The 18,748-nt window shown below is 40.0% G+C and overlaps 1 protein-coding gene across 1 annotated transcript; it reads left to right on the top strand.

The window, feature by feature from the left end:
• Nucleotides 1-141: 141 nt before the first annotated feature.
• On the top strand, nucleotides 142-18,506 carry mrpl37 (mitochondrial ribosomal protein L37). The gene is made up of 7 exons (XM_060829731.1): nucleotides 142-554; nucleotides 6,513-6,696; nucleotides 9,294-9,409; nucleotides 11,135-11,320; nucleotides 11,635-11,789; nucleotides 13,762-13,965; nucleotides 18,199-18,506. Exons 1-7 carry the CDS (start codon nucleotides 230-232, stop codon nucleotides 18,274-18,276), a joined length of 1,248 nt encoding a protein of 415 aa, XP_060685714.1. The 5' UTR covers nucleotides 142-229; the 3' UTR covers nucleotides 18,277-18,506.
• Nucleotides 18,507-18,748: the final 242 nt, after the last annotated feature.

Genomic DNA, 18,748 nt, shown 5'->3' with positions numbered 1-18,748 from the left:
ACCGCTGGTCCCGCCCACTAGACAGGCTCTTCTCTCATTGGTGAAATGTGGCGGTTCTTTCTATCTGTATGGCCATCTCCAATGTCACTCAAACCTAACCGTTGAGGTCAAAGTTTAATTCCCGTCACGCCTTTCGGAACCTTGTTGCCACAGTAACGCGAACCGGCCTGACTTTTCTGCTGAAGCCTCGGGTTTACCAGCAGATTTCTTTTATTTTTAATTCGTCACTATGTGGTGCGGGGCTTGTCATGTCCGAGTGGTAAATTTAGTCCCTGCCTTGTCAGGCTGCCGTTCCCTCCATGTCGCCGCTGGGTTATCCGCCCAAGCCCAGCGACCGCAGAAAATGCCGGAGCCGGTAGAAATCCCCGGACTGGAGCCCATCACTTACTGGGACAGAATGCACTACGTGCCGGGCCTAGCCGACCCCAAATGCCCACCCTGGGACAGAGGATGGGAAGACCCGTGGCATCGCCGGGGTCCTAAATATGAGGAAATGCCAATGTACAAGGAGAAGCCGTGTTTCACGTTTCACCAGAGAACGAAGATGTTGGAGGGTAAGGACAGGGCTGTTTGGGTACAAGAACACGATAGGTGGGCGCAAGAGTCAGCTATATAGTCTGTGTCATTACAGCCATGGATGGGTTTGGGTTTTAACTCTACTTTCCTGGTCATTTCCTATACCCCACGTTCTCTGAGACACGAAAAATATATGTCTGCCCCAGCCTTTAACATACTAAACAATGGAAACTTCACTAATTTCAAGGAAAGATAATTGCTCATGTTCACAACACTGAGTGAAGAAGCTTCTCATTTCAGTCCTAAATAATCGATTCTCATGTATGGAAATACGAATTGGGTACAGAAGTATGTCATTCAAACCTGCTACACCACTTAGTAAGATCATGGTTGACTTGTTTGTGTTCTGAAATACATTCCCATCACTTGATTCCCTTGCTGAACAATCCCACATCTGCCTTAAAAGTGTCTAGTGATTCTGAGGAAGGGGTTCCAAAGTGCCTCAATTCTGAGGGGAAAGATTTTATGAGATTACTTAGTGTGGAAACAGGCCCTTTGGCCCAACAAGTCCACACTGACCCACCGAAGCGCAACCCACCCATACACCAAACACTACGGGCAACTTAACATGGCCAATTCACCTAACCTGCACATTTTTGGACTGTGGGAAGAAACCGGAGCACCCGGAGGAAAACCACACAGACATGGGGAGAATGTACAAACTCCACACACAGTTGCCTGAGACAGGAATTGAACCCGGGTCTCTGGTGCTGTGAGGCAGCGGTGCTAAGCACTGAGCCACCGTGCTGCCCAATTTTCTCCTTGACTGCGTTCCCTAGTTCTGTACTCACCCACGAGAGGAAACATTCTTTCCATATTCACCTTGTCAAGACTGGTCAGGATCTTATATACTTTAACCAAGTCACTCCTCCATTATTTAAACTCCAGTGGAAACAAGCCTATTCTGTCCAACCTCTCCTCTTAAGACAACTTGCTCACTTCAAGTACTAAGCTAGTAAACTTCCTCTGAATTGCTTCCAGCTGATTATCATCCTTCCTTAACTAAGGAGACCAAAAACTGCAGACAATATTCAACATGACGTTACCAGTGTCCTGCACAACTGAAGCATAACATCATTATTTTTATGTACAATTCCTCATTCTGAGACTGTGCCCTGCATTTTAGATTCCCTGACCAGCAAAAGCAATCACTCAGCATTTACCCTGTCATAACCTTTCAGAATTGTGTAATTTTGAATGAGATCACCTCTCATACTTTTGAACTTCAGAGAATATCGACCTAATTTGTTCAGGCTGTCTCTTCAAACCTACGGATTCATTTAGTGAGTATTTTCAGTACTTCCTCCAGCATGCAATTTCTTGTCCCTCCTTAACCAGTTCCTCAATGGGACAGCTTTTACTGCTGTGATTAGTTCAGGTTTCACTGCCCTAAGTGGCCATTTAGTACAGTTTGTGGAGCAAAGATTGGAGTCCAGCTTACCCCACTGAGTCGCAGGAGGAGAGTTCCCCTCCTCTTTGATCAAGAGGCCCTCTTTATGATGCAATCTATGAACTTTGAGGGGAAAAAGGGACCAGTTGAGAGATTGAATATGTTGAAGTTGTCTATTTCTGATTATGCAAAACACGGTGAATATTGGTTCAGAATTAGAGGCTTCAAATAGAATTGAATGTAAGACTAACCAATGATATTCTTCTCAGTACCCTATTCCAAGCTCTAAAGTTTGTCATAGCTTGCAGTCCCTCCATCTATGTACAGGGCAAACAAAATGATGCAAATTGGTGAGACATTATCACTTAGACTGTTTGTCTCCACAACACGGCTCACATCCAGTGATGCCAATCCCCATTTCATAAAGCATGAGACCAACCCCAGGTCAAGAAACTTTATATGAATTCATGAGAAGCTCATGTTTTCAACTTGAATCAACATGGATTCACAGATGTTTTTCAAACGTCAATCTCAAATTAGGACTGTACACAAAAACAAAATTTAAAGATTCTCAAAGTGATTTTTTAAAAAATCTGTCCTGTTATTTTGGGTAAGATCATGGCTGGACTTGAGAGAAGAGGTTCAAATACCTCGTCTTGCAGCAAAAAACATTGAATGTAGAACATATGTTGCTGGACCTGGATAGTGAGTGGAAATATTCATCTGCATAAGATTGCATTTGTGTATTTCAGTCTATTAGATTAATATAGCTCTGAAATTACTTTGGCTGCAAATATTATTTTTTAATGTTTTTAATAATAAGCATGTTCATTATATTTGTTATTTTTAAATGTACTTGTGGATAACTTGTTAGCTTATGAGTATTTATCTGCATTAGTTATTGTTGCATTTATGTATCCCTATCACTTGTAAATGCAACTGTATGAAACTTTGTACCCTAAATCATCTGTAGTTTAATATTTTAAAAAATTTATCCACAGTCCTATTTCTCATTTTTTTTCCCTAAAATGTTTGATTCATTTATGTTTTATATATTGTGACTTTGGAGAAGATTTGTAGCTCAGGTTGAGGATCAGGTCAGAAGTTTGGTCACTGAGCTGGCGGATTTGTTCTCTAATGTTTCATCACTATGCTCGGTAACACCATCAATGAGCCTCCGATGGAGCACTGGTGTTCTGTCCTGCTTGCTATTTATTTGTCTTCATTCGTTGTGGTGGGTAATATCACTTCCAATTCTGTTTCTGAGAGGTTGGTAAATGGGGTCCAACTTGATATGTTTGTGAATAGAGTTCCAGTTTGAATGCCAGACCTCTAGGAATTCTTGTGCGTGTCTTTGTTTAACCTGTCCCAGGATGGATGTATTGTCCCTGTCGAACTTGTGTCCCTCTTTGCCTATGTGTGTGGATACTAGTGATAGTTAGTCATGTCTTTTGGTAACTAGTTGCTGCTCCTGTGTCCTGGTTGCTAGTTCCTGCCCATTTGTCCAATGGAATGTTTGTTGCAGTCCTTGCAGGGTGTTGTATATATAATGTTCGTTCTGCTGGCTGGTTGTGTGTGGTGGTAGGTTTGTGGGCGACAATGATGTCTTGGGACCAGAGTAGTCTGGTCGTCATCTCTGAGATGTCTTTACTGTATGGCAGGGTGGGTAGAGTCTCTGGGCATATTGTGTCTTCTTGTTTAGGTCTGTTGTGTGGGAATTGACAGACTGCACGTATTGGCTACCCATTGTTCCTGAATATGTTGTATAGGTGTTTTTCCTTGGCTTCTCATAGTTCCTGGATGCTGCAGTGTGTTGTGGCTCATTTAAATAATGTCCTGATGCAGCTCTTTCTGTGCGTATTGGGATGATCCCTCCTGTATTTGAATATCTGGTCAGTGTGTGTGTGTAGCTTTCCTGTAAATGCTGGTCTGCACCTCTCCATTGGTTTTTCATTCTACTCTGATGTCCAGGAAGGGGGTCTGTTGTTCTATTCCTCTTTGGTGAACATTTTACCAGTAAGGATGTTGTTTATGTGTTTGTGGGTTTCTTCTAATTTGTTATGTTTTGGGATGACAAAGGCATCATCCATCAAAGCAGATAAGTGGACAAGGCAGGATTGAGTGTGTTGTACTTAAGTGTAGTATATGAAACAAAGGTAAATGAGCTTGCAGCTCAATTTGTGGGTATGAGGTGGATATCTCAGGGACACAGTTGTTAGGGGAATCAGGGCTCAGAACTAAATGTTCAAGGATACATGTCCTATTGAAAGAACAGGCAAATGGGCAGAAGAGGGTGGAAGTTAAATTAAATTGATAGTAAGAAATGATAATGGTTCAGAAAGCATAGAATCTATATTGGAAGAGTTGAGGAACTGCAAAGAAAAAAGTATCCCAGGAGTTGTGTTAAAGTCTCTTAGCAATAGTCAGGGTATGGAGCAGAAAATAAATTAGGCGATAGAAAAGGCTTGTAAGAAAAGCACTATTATAATAATCATGGGGGACTTCAATATGCAAGTTGGTAGTAGATTCCAAGAAAAGAAATTCATGGAATGTCCACAAGATTGTGGCTTGTGGTAGAGCTCACTAGGGCACAGACAGTGATGTGTAATGACGCAGACTTGATTAGGGAGTTTAAAGTGAAGGAACCCGAGAAGTAATAACCAAAATATGACAGAATTCACCTTGCAGTTTGCGAGGGCGAAGCTAGAATCAGATTAACAAGATAACAATTGAGTAAAAGTAACAACAAAGACATGGTGGCCAAAAATTGTTGTGAGAGGAGACGAGGGGGGAAGACAGTGGAGCAGCACTTGCAGACGTTTCTGGGAGTAATTTGGAAGGCACAACATAGTTTCATTCCTAGAAAGAAGAAATGCACTATGGGAGAACGAGACAATTATGGCTGACAAGGGAACAAGGGACAGCATAAAAGCAGAAGAAAACTTGTGCAGGACATTGGTTGTGCAACTTTTGGAGTATTTATGCAATTCTGGTCTACCTTCTATTGGAAGGATGTTGTGAAACTTGAAAAGATTCAGAAAAGATTTACAAGGATGTTGCCAGGGTTGGAGAGTTTTGAGCTACAGGGCGAGGCTGAATAGGCTGGGGCTGTTTTGCCTGGAGTGTCTGAGGCTGAGGGATGACCTTTATAGAGGTTCATAAATCATGATGGGCATGGATAGGATACATAGACCTGGGGTGGAGGAGTATAGAACTAGAGGACATAGGTTTAGGATGAGAAGGAAAAGATTTAAAAAGGACATAAAGGACAACTTTTCCACGCAGTGGGAGTTGCGTGTATGGAACAAGCTGCCAGAGGAAGTGGTAGTGGCTGGTGCAAATACAACATTTGAAAGGCATCTGGATGGGTACATGAATAGGAAGGGTTTGGAGTGATATGGGCCAAGTGCAGGCAAATGGGACTAGATTAGGTTAGGATATCTGGTCAGCATGGACGAGTTGGATCGACATGTTTGTTTCCATGCTGTCCATCTCTGAGTCTGTCCCTTTGACATGATTGACATTTAACCATCTGTTCTGCTAGGCATGACTCTAAAGGAGACTCTCCAGGAAGCGTTTTCCCTTGAACCCATTGACTCCAGGTTTACTAGGTCTTTTTGATGCCGTACTTGGTTCAATGCTGCATTGATGTCAAGGGCAATCACTTTCATATCATTTCTGAAGTTCAGCTCTTTCATCCACATTTGAACCATGTTCCAGTATAAGGCTAACACAGCAGCAACCAAGTATTTCCTTTGCAGGTGCACTTGACAGAGCTGCTGAGGACCCCTTCTATCAGTTTGCTGATTATCAATGTAGTCTGCTAGGGTAGCAATTGGCTGGGTTAGATTTGCCCTGCCTTTTGTGTACCTACCTGGCAATTTTCTTTGTCAGGTGGATGCTAGAGATGTAGCTAGACTGGAGGAACTTGGCTAGGTCACCTACTAGTTCTGAATAGAAGTCTTCGTTTACATTGCATGAATGTTTTCAGACCCTATAGACTTTGTTGCATCCAGTGTCAGCCACTTATTAATAAGGTGAAGTGAATCAAATTGTTTGAAGGACCACAAGAAAGGCCAAGATGAATCATTTACTGGATACTTTTGGCTAAAGATGGTTGCAAATAAATTTCAGTCTTGTTTTTATACTGGTGTGTTGGGGCTCAGTTTTGAAGATCTTAGCAAGGTGTTCTACTGGTTGCTTGATTATCCATCAGCATGCATGAGTGGATGTGGCAAAAGTGCAGAGCTTAGATCTGGTCTAAGGATTACTTCCTTAGTATGCCTACTGCTTTCCATTCAATTTTGCTGTAAACATTTTGTCCTTTCAGACTGAGGCTACCATGTAGCTTTGTGAAGTAATCTTTTAAATTCTTATAAATTCTGTTTCTAATTTGTCTGTAAAAAAAAGCTTTTATTCAATAATTGACAGTGAACAATACTGTGGGAAACTTATTAGTATGTATCAATGAAATCATTCTTGCTGACTGAAATAGTGTTGCTTTTTTTTAAATTTGCACTTATTAGGATTTATTTTTTATTTCCAGGTGTTAAACAAGCTCTTTGGCTGACCAAATCTAAATTAATAGAGGGTCTTCCTAAGCAGATACTAAGGATAGCTGCAGATTCTGCAAATTATATTGAGGACCAGGATGAGAGGGTTAAGGCAGCTATCAGTCATGCTCGTTTTTGGAGCACCGCTGAAATTCGTCCTAAAAGAAATCGGTTTTGGTAAGCAGAAAAATATTGTCATTAACATTAAAGCTGGAATTTTAGATGTGCAGTTCTTGAGAAATTCTATATGGTAAATGGTAAAAATGATGGAATTCTTACCAAAAATGAAAGAGATATTCCTGATTGTATTTGAAACTTTCCAGTCTGAAAAGGCAGCACTTTCAAGGAAGGAAAACATAATACTCGCTGTAATATGTTTGTAGTGTTGGATAAAGTGGATGGTTGGTGGAACTTCTAGACCATATACATGAGAAATCTAGAAGTTGAGTCGAACATAATAGTATTACATTAAAAGGGTTTTTAATGCAATACTATTTGTAGCCTGATATTGAATTCTTAACAAGATTTATTTGTCCAAAGGCTGCCAACTTTGTATTAATTGGTACATCAATTTATCATGTTTTGGTATGTAAAGTCCATAGGTGAAGCCTGAGATATGGCATGACTACAGGCTGAATTTGTATTTAAAATGTTAATGTTTAAAATAGTTTTGCACTATATTTGATCCTAGCCAAGATGACAGCTAAACATAATGCAATATTCTTAGTGGGCGGCACGGTGGCTAGCACTGCTGCCTCACAGCACCAGAGACCCGGGTTCAATTCCCGCCTCAGGTGACTGACTGTGTGGAGTTTGCACATTCTCCCTGTGTCTGCATGGGTTTCCTCCCACAGTCCAAAAATGTGCGGGTTAGGTGAATTGGCCATGCTGAAATTGCCCGTAGTGTTAGGTGAAGAGGTAAATGTAGGGGAATGGGTCTGGGTGGGTTGCGCTTCGGCGGGTCGGTGTGGACATGTTGGGCTGAAGGGCCTGTTTCCACACTAAGTAATCTAATCTAATCTTTACCTTGAGCTGCTTTTATATTGTTATTGTGTTGGTGGCCATTTTGTTAAATTAATTTCAGTGGATTTTTTAAACTAGTTACCAGGAAAGACTTACTTTTACTTACGGATATATCTCCATTTTGCAGTAAAATACTGTTCCGATGATATGTGATCCTGGATATGCCCTGATTCTATCTGCAAATCATTATCATGTTCTTATATTGTAACCTTAGATATCGCTGGTAAAGGCAGTCTATGCATATGCTGAATATGTGGAGCCACGTTTCTAACCAATATGCAGTGACACCAACTAACTTTTTCAACAGATCCAATGCCAATTTAAAGCATTGATGACTTAAATCTGATGCTTTGCTAGTTCATGCTGCAGAGCATGATTGCCCATTTGGTTTAGGTCCATTATCTCGATAATGGTACCAGTTAGGAATCAGTAAACTATATTCCTGATCACTTTGTCTGGGTACTAAATTAATTAATTTAATTGAACTGGAAAAATAGGAAGCAACACATTGACAAATAGGAAGCAACTACATTTAGTAGCAATGCAGTAATGCACAGCTCACACAACGTAAGGAACACAAGACACTGTGTAGTCTCCATCCTCCTTTCTGACTCAGTCATATCTCTTATTTTTGTCAGTCACTATTTCCTTCCATCCCTGAATCATGATTCTGCCTTTCCCTTTGTTCTTTCAGGCTGTTTTTCCCTTGGTTTCCATCATGAGAGTCTGGTGCACATGCATAGATATTCCTGATGCCTTTCTACATAACAGTTATAACACCGAAGGAAGCAGAAACAGTGTTTTCCCTCTTCTTCCTTTCCTGGTTATTGGCTGGGGTGGCTGTGCCCTAACATAATTCCTTCTGAGTTTTAAAATTGAAGAATAGTAGAGTTAGTTATCAATCTTTTTACATCAACCCAGCCATATTGAAAGAAAAATAATGTTTATACAGCACTTTAAAAATAAATATTTAACTGTAAAATGGTAAGTTTTAATATGGAAACCCTGGCAGCAAACTTGCACAAACAGCAATGAGTTAATCAGATAATGTTTTGATTAAATGATAAATATTTGCCTGAACACTAAGAATATTCTTCTTTGAATTGTGGCAGTCGATATGAGACTCTATTTAATATCTCAGCCAAAAAAAAAGGCACCCTCCAGTAAATAACACTTCCTGTACTGTAATTGAGTGTCCGCCTAGATTTTGTGCTCAACATTTTGGTGTGGGACTTGAACTCCACTGTCTTCTCAGACCAAAGGGTGCACCGTTAAACCATGGCTAACAGCTGGTGAAATAAGCTCTTGATGCACTTGTAATCTAAGAGAAATGTTTCTCAGTCTTGACCTAGTTGCTAGCAAAACCCATGGCACAGACTTTTTAAACTCCCTCTGAAAGGTTGCATACTTGTAACATAAATTGAATATTTCACATCCAATTTTATTGGGAATAATTATTCGGAGTTCAGTATTCTGCAGAGAAAGCTTCAGATCTTCATCTAGTTGGATAGATATTTTCTTATGGCTGGAGCAGGTGGGACTTGAACTTTGGCCCCCTTGTCTATAATTAGGGACACTACCATTGCACCACAAAAAAATTTGTGAAAACTCAATATATTTGTATAATCTAAGGAGAAACCAGCATGGATCTAGTTGGATATATTGATCTTGGAATGTATAACAACATTTAATAAGGATACTATACCTTACTCCTCTCCATTTTCTATCTAACCTTTGTGTTTCATTTTTAGCCCTGTATTGCTGCAGAACCTCTTACACTTATGCAGGATTTTGCAGCCCCGATTTCCTGCACTTGGAAACAGGACACTGGCTGAAAATTACCGTGTGACTGCAATGTGGGAGAGAGGTTAGCCAATGTGACTTCTGTTTAAGTAGTAATGTGTAAAAATGTCTTTGTCCTTTCTCTTCAATGGTAAAAGCCATGAATACTCCACACTAGGTCACACAAATGTAACACTCATTGGCTTAATTTCTAGTAAAATAATTGTTTTGCCCATTTTTGGAAACCTCCAACAATATATAATCATAGAATCTTAAGCACAGAGTGTTAGGTTCTTTTCCAGAGGCTTCACACAAGATGCAATTTGCACACACTAACTTCTGCAAAACTTAAAGTTTATTTAAGCTTGCAGAAGCTAGGTGACCGCTCTGACACTCTTCGCTGGTTGTGCGAAGTCAAGTCAAAATGAGGCCTCTTCCCCATTACCAGGTACAGTGGCAGGATGAGGTCATCCTCGGAGATAATGTAAATGGTCAATGCCCTAATCCTAGGAATAATTAGACTCAGTGATTCCCCAAGATAATGTAAGTGTGTTATACCCTAGCTTTGGGGGATGGCTGTGAAAGCATTTCTGAATGGAAGGGACTGAATGAGAGTTTAATTTGATGATAGCAGGAGAGTAGTAGTAAGTGGCTGGCTAAATAAAGAGTGAGTCATCCACACCCACTTCCAAAATGTTCAGCTACTGGAGAAAGACAGAACAATTTAATGCAATGTTAAAAGATTAATGTCCAGAGAGATGGTACAATTTAATCTTTTAACATTACACAAGGAGGCTATAAGTCATAGCTCTTTGAAACATCTCTCAATTTAGTCATAAAAACTTCTGACTTAGACATTTTATAGTGCATCTCCAGTTGCCTTTCAGAGTGGCAAGAATATCTGCTTTTATCCATTCTTCCAGGTTGTTTGTTCCATGTCTTACCAATGTGGGGATAAAGATTCCTTTTCATTTTCCCTCTCGTCTACTGTAACTTGCAAGGGAAATTTGTTGGAAACACATCTTTGATGTAATGTTTCCTTTGGTACCTGACGATCTCCTTCGGATAATCCAATTTTCGGATAATAGAGTTTCCTCTGTTGTTTTGAGCATCAACTGTTGCACAGTTGATGGCACCTTTGCCTCTGGGTTGCAAACATGTGGATTCAGCTGACAGTCCAGTTTAGTCGTAGGGAAGAATTGTAGCTGCAAAGCTGCTACCGTAATTAAGGCTTCATCTGTATGCTTGAGTGGATGTAATGATCCTCATTTGCAGTTAGTATCTTTTAAAAAGTCTGTTGTCTAAAACTAGCCAATGAATTATCACATTAATGTGACATAAGCCTATATTTATAACACAATAGTAATTGTAATTATTAGTGATGTTCCAAAATGTAAATAAATGTCAGTACAGTTGGTTGATCTTCTAATAAGATTAATGTGTTCATGCTGAACTTACATTTTGCAGTTCAACCAAAAATAAGCAATTTATCTCAAAGAAAAAGTGGATTTGAACTTTACATTTGTCTGTAGCGCTTGTGGTCACTTGATTTTTTTTTTATTAAGTAACTGAAAAAATTACTTTTTGCTCAGGTTGAAGTTGTCAGCAAATAGTTAACTAGAAATGATCAAACCTGCATCCAGTTTGTTTCAGATGTCCATGTATTCTGTTCATTTTGCATATTATTTTTGTACTCTTCTTTCATTTGCACATGATTGAGAGGGGATAGTATTTAACTGCAGATCTTCTGACAAGCAAATGGAACACGGTGGTTAGCACATGGATTGATGACTGTTAAATTTCTTTGCAGAATCTGACCTCTTCCGGATTAGTGGTTTAAATGGAATCCTCCTGAGTAGTAAGGAACCTTTACCAACAGCAGCAGGAAAAGAAGAGATATTAAGCACTGAAAGTTATGTCCTTCCAACCTTCTATCCCATCTCTCCTAACATTGACTTGCAACAAACTAATATCTATGAAGTACATAATGATACAGGTAAGTTTTTGATACATTAGCTATTTTGCAGCTTAACACCACTCATTTTTGGAATTGGCAAAACACTGAGCACCCTTTGTTTTTGTTGATTGATTGAAGGGACTAATGGAAGGAATGAAATATCTCATGGTGCAGAAAGAGATATGATTAATCAAATCAATTAGTTCAATTGAATGAAATATTGTTTGTGACTTTGGAATGCTTGATATAAAAATTCATGTCAATGTGGTTTACATATAAGAGTTTTTTTGGAGGATTAGGACTTTTACATTGCTCTCAGCCATTTACAATTTTTATTAATTGTGTTGGTACAGGCTTCCGTGATGGGTACCCTTTTCCTCACGCGCACACACTGTATTTTACAGAGTGTTCTGCTCATACAGCTAGGTTCAAACCTGAGCCACTGCGGGCCAAGATGATCATGTTCACATTTGCAAGTGCTTTTGCAAGGGCCAAGCTGCTATATGGTGTAAGTATTTACTTCATTTGGTAACTAATGAAGTAGCAATTCCATTTAACTTCAACTCGATGTCAATGGTATGAGACAATATTGTAGAACAAGCACTTTGCAAATTTGTTTCTCTAACCCTTTCCAAAGAAATGAGAGTTGCAAAAGCTATAGAGTGGTGATAAAAGGAGACACCAAGAACCCCTATATTGACAAGCACTCAGTGTTAACACTAAAGAGGGACAAAATTCTGAAGTGTGTTCAGAACAATTTTCTCAGTTTGCTTTATGAATTTATGGCATTATGCCTTGTGGATGATGTTAAAATACAGAATGTCAGGGACCATGGAAGAAATGGTGATCATAGTGTGGTGAGGTTAGTTATGCGGAAGGACAGGAGTATATATATAAAAACTTTACCGGGGTTGGGTGGGGTGGGCGCTAACTCCAGTGAATTGACCAGGGATCAGGTTGGCTAAATTGGAGCTGAAGAATGGCTAGTAGTAATGTAATTGAGCAACGAACTGCCTTTGGAGAGGGTGTGCTTCACGCACAGTCGGGATACAACAAAGGGAAAGCAACCAAAGTTGGAGCTTCCTGATGACAAGGGAGGGAATAGAAAGCCTAAGATAACATTTGACAGCTGCAATAGAGCAGGTTGAATATAAAAAGTAGCGGGCAGTAGAATGAAATAAGATGGGAAATGTATGTAAACGAATAGTTTACAACTCACAAAGGCAATTAAAGGTCTTCTAAAGGCATACAATTCTTTCAGCTAAGTGGAGGTTTGAATTTCTTTTAGAAGTTACAAGCAGGGATCATAATGTATCTGATCAGCTAGTCACTAAATATCTTGAAAGACAAGAGAATCAGAAACACCATGATTTACATTTCCTCCTCCAAGTCACATACCACTCTGCTTTGAAACTATATTGCTATTCTTTAATTGTCACTGGGTCAAAACTCTTTCTAATAGTACTGTGGATGTACTTACTTACAACTTAGGGATTGCAGGAGTTCAAGCTACCTCAAGGACATTTCAGCAGTAAAATACTGGCACAGCCAGTGATGGCTGCCTTGTTGGGAGATGAATTCTAAATGCTACAATTTAAAGGGGAATTTGATAGATACTTGTAGTTAAAATTGCAGGGTTATGGGGAACCAGTGGAAATAACTGGATTACTCTTTGGAAGAGCTGGTGCAGATTAAATGGATTAACTTCCTGTACTGTTATTTCATTTTTTTGTATATACTAACAACTGCGTGTAGGAACAGGCTGTGACTGGATGAAAAGGAAAACATTGATTCAGAAAAGTATTCCCAGCGGGACAAAAATAGAATTGGATTTTTCCAAAACTACAAGCATAATTTATCCTAACATAGTTCTCATGCACTGAGCAGATCAAGTATTGTATATATATTTATATTCAGTTGTTAATAGTGTAATATTTTAAAGTGAACTTTGAAGCAAATGTCTGCCTTCTCTTTTCACATAAGTGAATATAGCTGAAAATCCAGAATCCTGTTTCTTGCACTGATTGTTTGAGGTAAATCTGGACACCACCAGGTGGGGAGTTAAGGTTTGCAAATGTGAAAAGTGAGAGTTAGTCCTGACTCAATGATAAAATTCATTATAAGCAGGAAACAAATAACCAGTCTGCAACAATTTTTTACTGAATTCTGTAAAATCTGGGAAATCAGTCATTACAATGTCTGTACATTCCTTTACAAATTGGTGACTGCTCAATAGCCTGATCTACTTTTTTTGTAATGTTTTATGACAATTAATCAATCCCCAGTAAGTTGAAACTGGAGACTTTCTTCTATCATCTTTAAACATGGATTATAATTGCTGCTGTGTAACCAAAGCTTGTACTGGCATGATACCACAGGGTGCAACTGCAAGTGCACTGATTGCATTAGCCATTTTTACATTGTGAATGTGCATACACTCCAATTAGATAAACATCTTGATTTATTGTTTTATTTCACAGGAAGAGCCAAAGGTGCTGGATAATCCTATCACAGTACAATGCATTGCCACAAACGGAAGGATGTTCCAATTCCTGGTATTGCAGTTAAATACCACAGATCTACAATCATCAAATGGTGTAAAAAACCTAATTTGGCTAGATCAAGATCAGCTACTATATGACTATGCAAAGTGCCTCCCAGTGATCAGAAAGAAAATGATACAGGTAAGTACAGTTTGAACTTTGGTAAATTGTTCCGTAAAAGGCAGTGACATTTTGTATCTGTAGTTCCCTGCCTGCATTGTTGATGTCTGTATCTAGAGAGATAGTCTTCCTGTTGGGCTGCTCAGTTAATATTGACAACTGAGTTCCTGTGTGGATGTGTCACACCCTATTCCACATATTACATCATTGACTGAGTTTATTTCACCACCCACTCTCCTCCTCTCACATTATTGTCTCATTACAATGACTATGATCAACTGAGACTAGAAACAAACTAACTGTACATGACACTAGATAAATTAGCTCAATTTTATTGGTCCAATAAATGTGGACTCTAAGTAAGGCTCAAAGTAAGCTTTTTTGTTGCTGGCATAGTATTACCCAGTAGGCAAGTTTCACAGTAAACAAATTGGATTATTTTAACAAGGAACAAAAATTAAATGAATAAAATATTGGAGATAAAGTTTATGGACATCACTGTCCAAGTTCAATATTTATTACCCATCCCAATTGTCCTGAAGAAAGTAATGGGGACCTGTGGGGGTCTTGAATACAACAGGTGGCTTGCTAGGTCCTTTCAGGAGACAATAAAAAGGCAATCATATTGCTGTGGGTCTGAGGTCACAGGAGGGCCAGACTGGCTAAAGATGAGGGTAAAACAAGTATTTTACTACACTAGTAGTTTCACAGTTAACATTCCTGCTACCAGTTTGTAAATAGTGTTTCTAATTAGATTAAGTAAACTCCCAGCTACCATGATGGTGGGATTTAAACTCAATTGAGAGTCTCAGAATTGTATGGTGCAGGAAGCTAATCAGCTCACCTCTTTACTGGATTTCTGAGCACTCTAATTTTCCCTTTAAGCCTGCACATTGTTTCTATTTAAATCCAACAAATCCTTGTTGAGGTAGGGGATTCATTTTACACCATTGTCTACAGTAAAGGATGGCACAATCAATAGGGACCTGTCAATTAGAGAGAAAGTAGAATTGAATTTGGGGCTGACCTCAAGGGAACCCACAACATTACGGTCACTCCTAATCATTCCAATGCCCTCAAACACTCTATTGAAACTGCCTCCATTACATTCCAGGCAATGAGTTCTGTAGCCCTACCTACTGTGGACAAAAATTGCTTTCTTGCCTCACATTTTGCTTCTTTTGGAAAACAAATATTGTGGTTCTGTTTCTCAACCTGTTTACAAGTTGGATCGGTTTCTCCCAACCCACTCTGTCAGACCCCTCATGATTATGATGAAAGAATGTGAAGGTTTATGAGAATGGTTACAAGTCATTTATATTTTGGGTAAAAGATTGTGGCTGTGGCACTTTACTAATTGTGTTGCCATCCTGGAAATGCCCCCAGACCCATCTGGCACCCTCTCAGCGTCCTAACCTTATGTACTTACCATTTGATAATAGTTGCCAAAGGTCCAGAATTCTAGTCAGCCACTTTAAATTCCAGCCCACAGCAGGGAGTGTAGTTAGCTTTTCCCAACAGTTCTGCACAGAGAACAAGCTGCCTGACTGGAGTATGGCTCCGCAATTATGGAGGAGCCTGTTTCTCTTCCACAAAAGAACAAGAGTGGCAATCAGCACTCCTGGAAAACTCTAGCTCCTTATGTATTCAACTTGTTCTCTCCTGACAACTGTTATAAGCAGACGTTTTCTTTAATTTTTGTCACCTAGACAGCTCTGGATTCGTTTACCTTCACTGTACACAAACCATCTCGTCTTGAAAGACAACACACTGTTTGGCTCCTGTTTATTGCTGACAACCTTTGGTTTCAGGTTATCAGGCCTAACTCTGTTCTTGTCCCATTCAAAACCACCCGCTGCAAGTTAATTATTTTTACTTTTGATTGATCACTGTTGTTTTCTACCAATATCCTAGATCTTATGATACAGTGATCACTTCCCACTTTCCAACAAGGAGAAGGAAAGTCATTCAAGTCACAATGGGGAATTGATACACACTGCTGTAGAAAATTGTCTTGAACACTTAGGGGTGGTTCAGTGGTTATCACTGCTGCCTCACAGCACCAGGCTGTCTGGTTCAATTCCAGCCTCGGGCGACTGTGTGGAGTTTGCACATTCTCCCAGTGTCTGTGGGATTCCTCCCACAGTCCAGAGATGTACAGGTCAGGTGAATCGGCCATGCTAAATTGCCCATAGGTTAGGTGTGTTATTCTTTGGAGGGTCAGTGTAGACTTGTTGAGCTGAAGGACCTGTTTCCACACTGTAGGTAATCTGATCTAAATCTAAACAATCAAGGACTGCTTGTCCATCACTGTCCTTCACAGTACCACTGTGCCTGGTAATTAAAGTCCTGCTTTATTCTGATATTTACACCTCTTGTAATTTTCTTGCAGATTTGTTCCTCTATTTCCTTTCCACTAGTTGGCTTGTATATGCTACTGAACAATGTATTAAACTTCCTTATTGTTTTGCTCTAACTCGAGCCAAATCATGTCTGTCCTTGAATTCTCAATCCACTGTTCTCCTTAACCAAAAATGGCACCTGTCTCTTCTCTTGCTTTTTATTTAAAACCAGTTTCCAAACCTTGTAACCAAGAATATTTAGCACTATGGTCTCTTCCTCCTTAGACCAAGTCTCAGTTACTGCCATATAATCCCATTAGGCAATCTTGCACCTCTAACTCAGGAATGTGTTGCAGATGTTTCGTTCCCTGTCTAGGTGACATTCTCAGTACTTGGGAGTCTCTTGTGAAGCGCTTCTGTGATGTTCCCGCCGGCATTTATAGTGGTTTGTCTCTAACGCTTCCGGTTGTCAGTTCCAGCTGTCCGCTGTAGTGGCAGGTATATTGGGTCCAGGTCGATGTGCTTATTGATTGAATCTGTGGATGAGTGCCATGCCTCTAGGAATTCCCTGGCTGTTCTCTGTTTGGCTAGTCCTATAATAGTAGTGTTGTCCCAGTCGAACTCATGTTGCTTGCCATCTGCGTGCATGGCTACTAAGGATAGCTGGTCGGGTCGTTTCGTGGCTAGTTGGTGTTCATGGATACAGATTGTTAGCGGTCTTCCTGTTTGTCCTGTGTAGTGTTGTGTGCAGTCCTTGCATGGGATTTTGTACACTACATTGATTTTGCTCATGCTGGGTATCGGGCCCTTTGTCCTGGGGAGTTGTTGGCTGAGAGGTTAGCTGTTGGTTTGTGTGGCGTGATGAGTCCTAGTGGTTTCAGTAGTCTGGCTGTCAGTTCACTGCGATCCTATGCAATCACTAGGACTCATAACAGCACGCAAACCAACAGCCACTCTCGGACAACAACTCGCCAGAACGAAGGACCCGATACCCAGCATGAGCAAAACCAATGTAGTGTACAAAATCCCATGCAAGGACTGCACAAAACACTACATAGGACAAACAGGAAGACAACTAACAATCCGTATCCATTAGCCACAAAATGACACGACCAGCTATCCTTAGTAGCCACACATGCAGATGACAAGCAACATGAGTTCGACTGGGACAACACTACTATTATAGGACTAGCCAAAGAGAGAACAGCCAGGGAATTCTTACAGGCATGGCATTCATCCATAGATTCCATCAACAAACACATCGACCTGGACTCAATATACCGCCACTGCAGCGGACAGCTGGAACTGACAACCGGAAGCGTTAGAGACAAACCACTATAAATGCCAGAGGAAACATCACAGAAGCGCTTCACAGGAGACTCTCGAGCACTGAGAATTTCACCTAGACAGGGGACGAAACATCTGCAACACAAATTCCCAGCTTGGCGAACAGAACCACAACAATGAGCACCCAAGCTACAAATTTTCTCACACCTCTAACTCTCTAGTCTTAGTAACTATTCTATTCATTCACATAGATTAAATGTAACCTCATATTAGACTTCATTACTTTCTAATATGCTGTGCTGGTTCACACACCCTAACAACACTAGCAAAGCTTGCCCCCCCCCCCAAAAAAAAAGGAAGTCAGCACCTGTACCATTAAAGCAGAACCAGAATTATCTCCCCAGAGACTGTCCTGGTGTTCCAGGAATCTAAAGCTCTCCCTCCTGAACCACCTTTGCATTTGCGCATTGGCCTGTCTGACCTTCTATTTCTGTACTCACTTGGAATACTCACTAATTTAGTCTAATAACAGCCACTATGCTAATCCCCCATGAATGCAATTTTGAAAAAAATGTACAGTAGCCGATCAGCTTGTGTTCAGAGACTGAAGGTTTCTTTTCCCTAGGTTCCTGCGGGCCTGTCTGGATATTGTCCAGAGACATTCAGTAAGTTCCTTGCCATGTACTTGCATGGTGCTGTGTAGAACCACATGGACAACAGAGCAATGCTATCGCAAAGAGTTGTTACCTACCTGATGGTGTCAGGAAAACAAAGGATCTTCGTTGGATACCAGAAATGTACGACTATAAACATATACAAAATAATTGTTATTTCCAATTGGAGCAAATGTATTATGTTCAGAAGTATTATTCAATTCATAATTAGGAATTTATATGAATAATACTACTTCATTAAATATTTTTTCACAATCTGTTTAATGCTCATCTTTATTATACCCAATTTCAAAGAAAGCATGTACACTACAGAAATTACAGAACCAAGTGTCAAAATGCACTGTTTTTTGTCCTTTTAAGTAAATGATTTGAATGAGAATTTAGGAAGCATGGTTAGTAAGTTTGCAGATGACACTAAAATTGGTGGTATAGTATTCAGTCAAGAAGGTTATCTGAAATTACAAATGGATCTTCATCAATGGGCCAAAGAGTGGCAGCTGG

Source organism: Hemiscyllium ocellatum, chromosome 9, assembly GCF_020745735.1.
Source record: "Hemiscyllium ocellatum isolate sHemOce1 chromosome 9, sHemOce1.pat.X.cur, whole genome shotgun sequence".
Taxonomy (NCBI): Eukaryota; Metazoa; Chordata; class Chondrichthyes; order Orectolobiformes; family Hemiscylliidae; genus Hemiscyllium; species Hemiscyllium ocellatum.
Note: the sequence above shows the minus strand (reverse complement) of the source record. Positions and strands in the feature narration are given on the sequence as shown.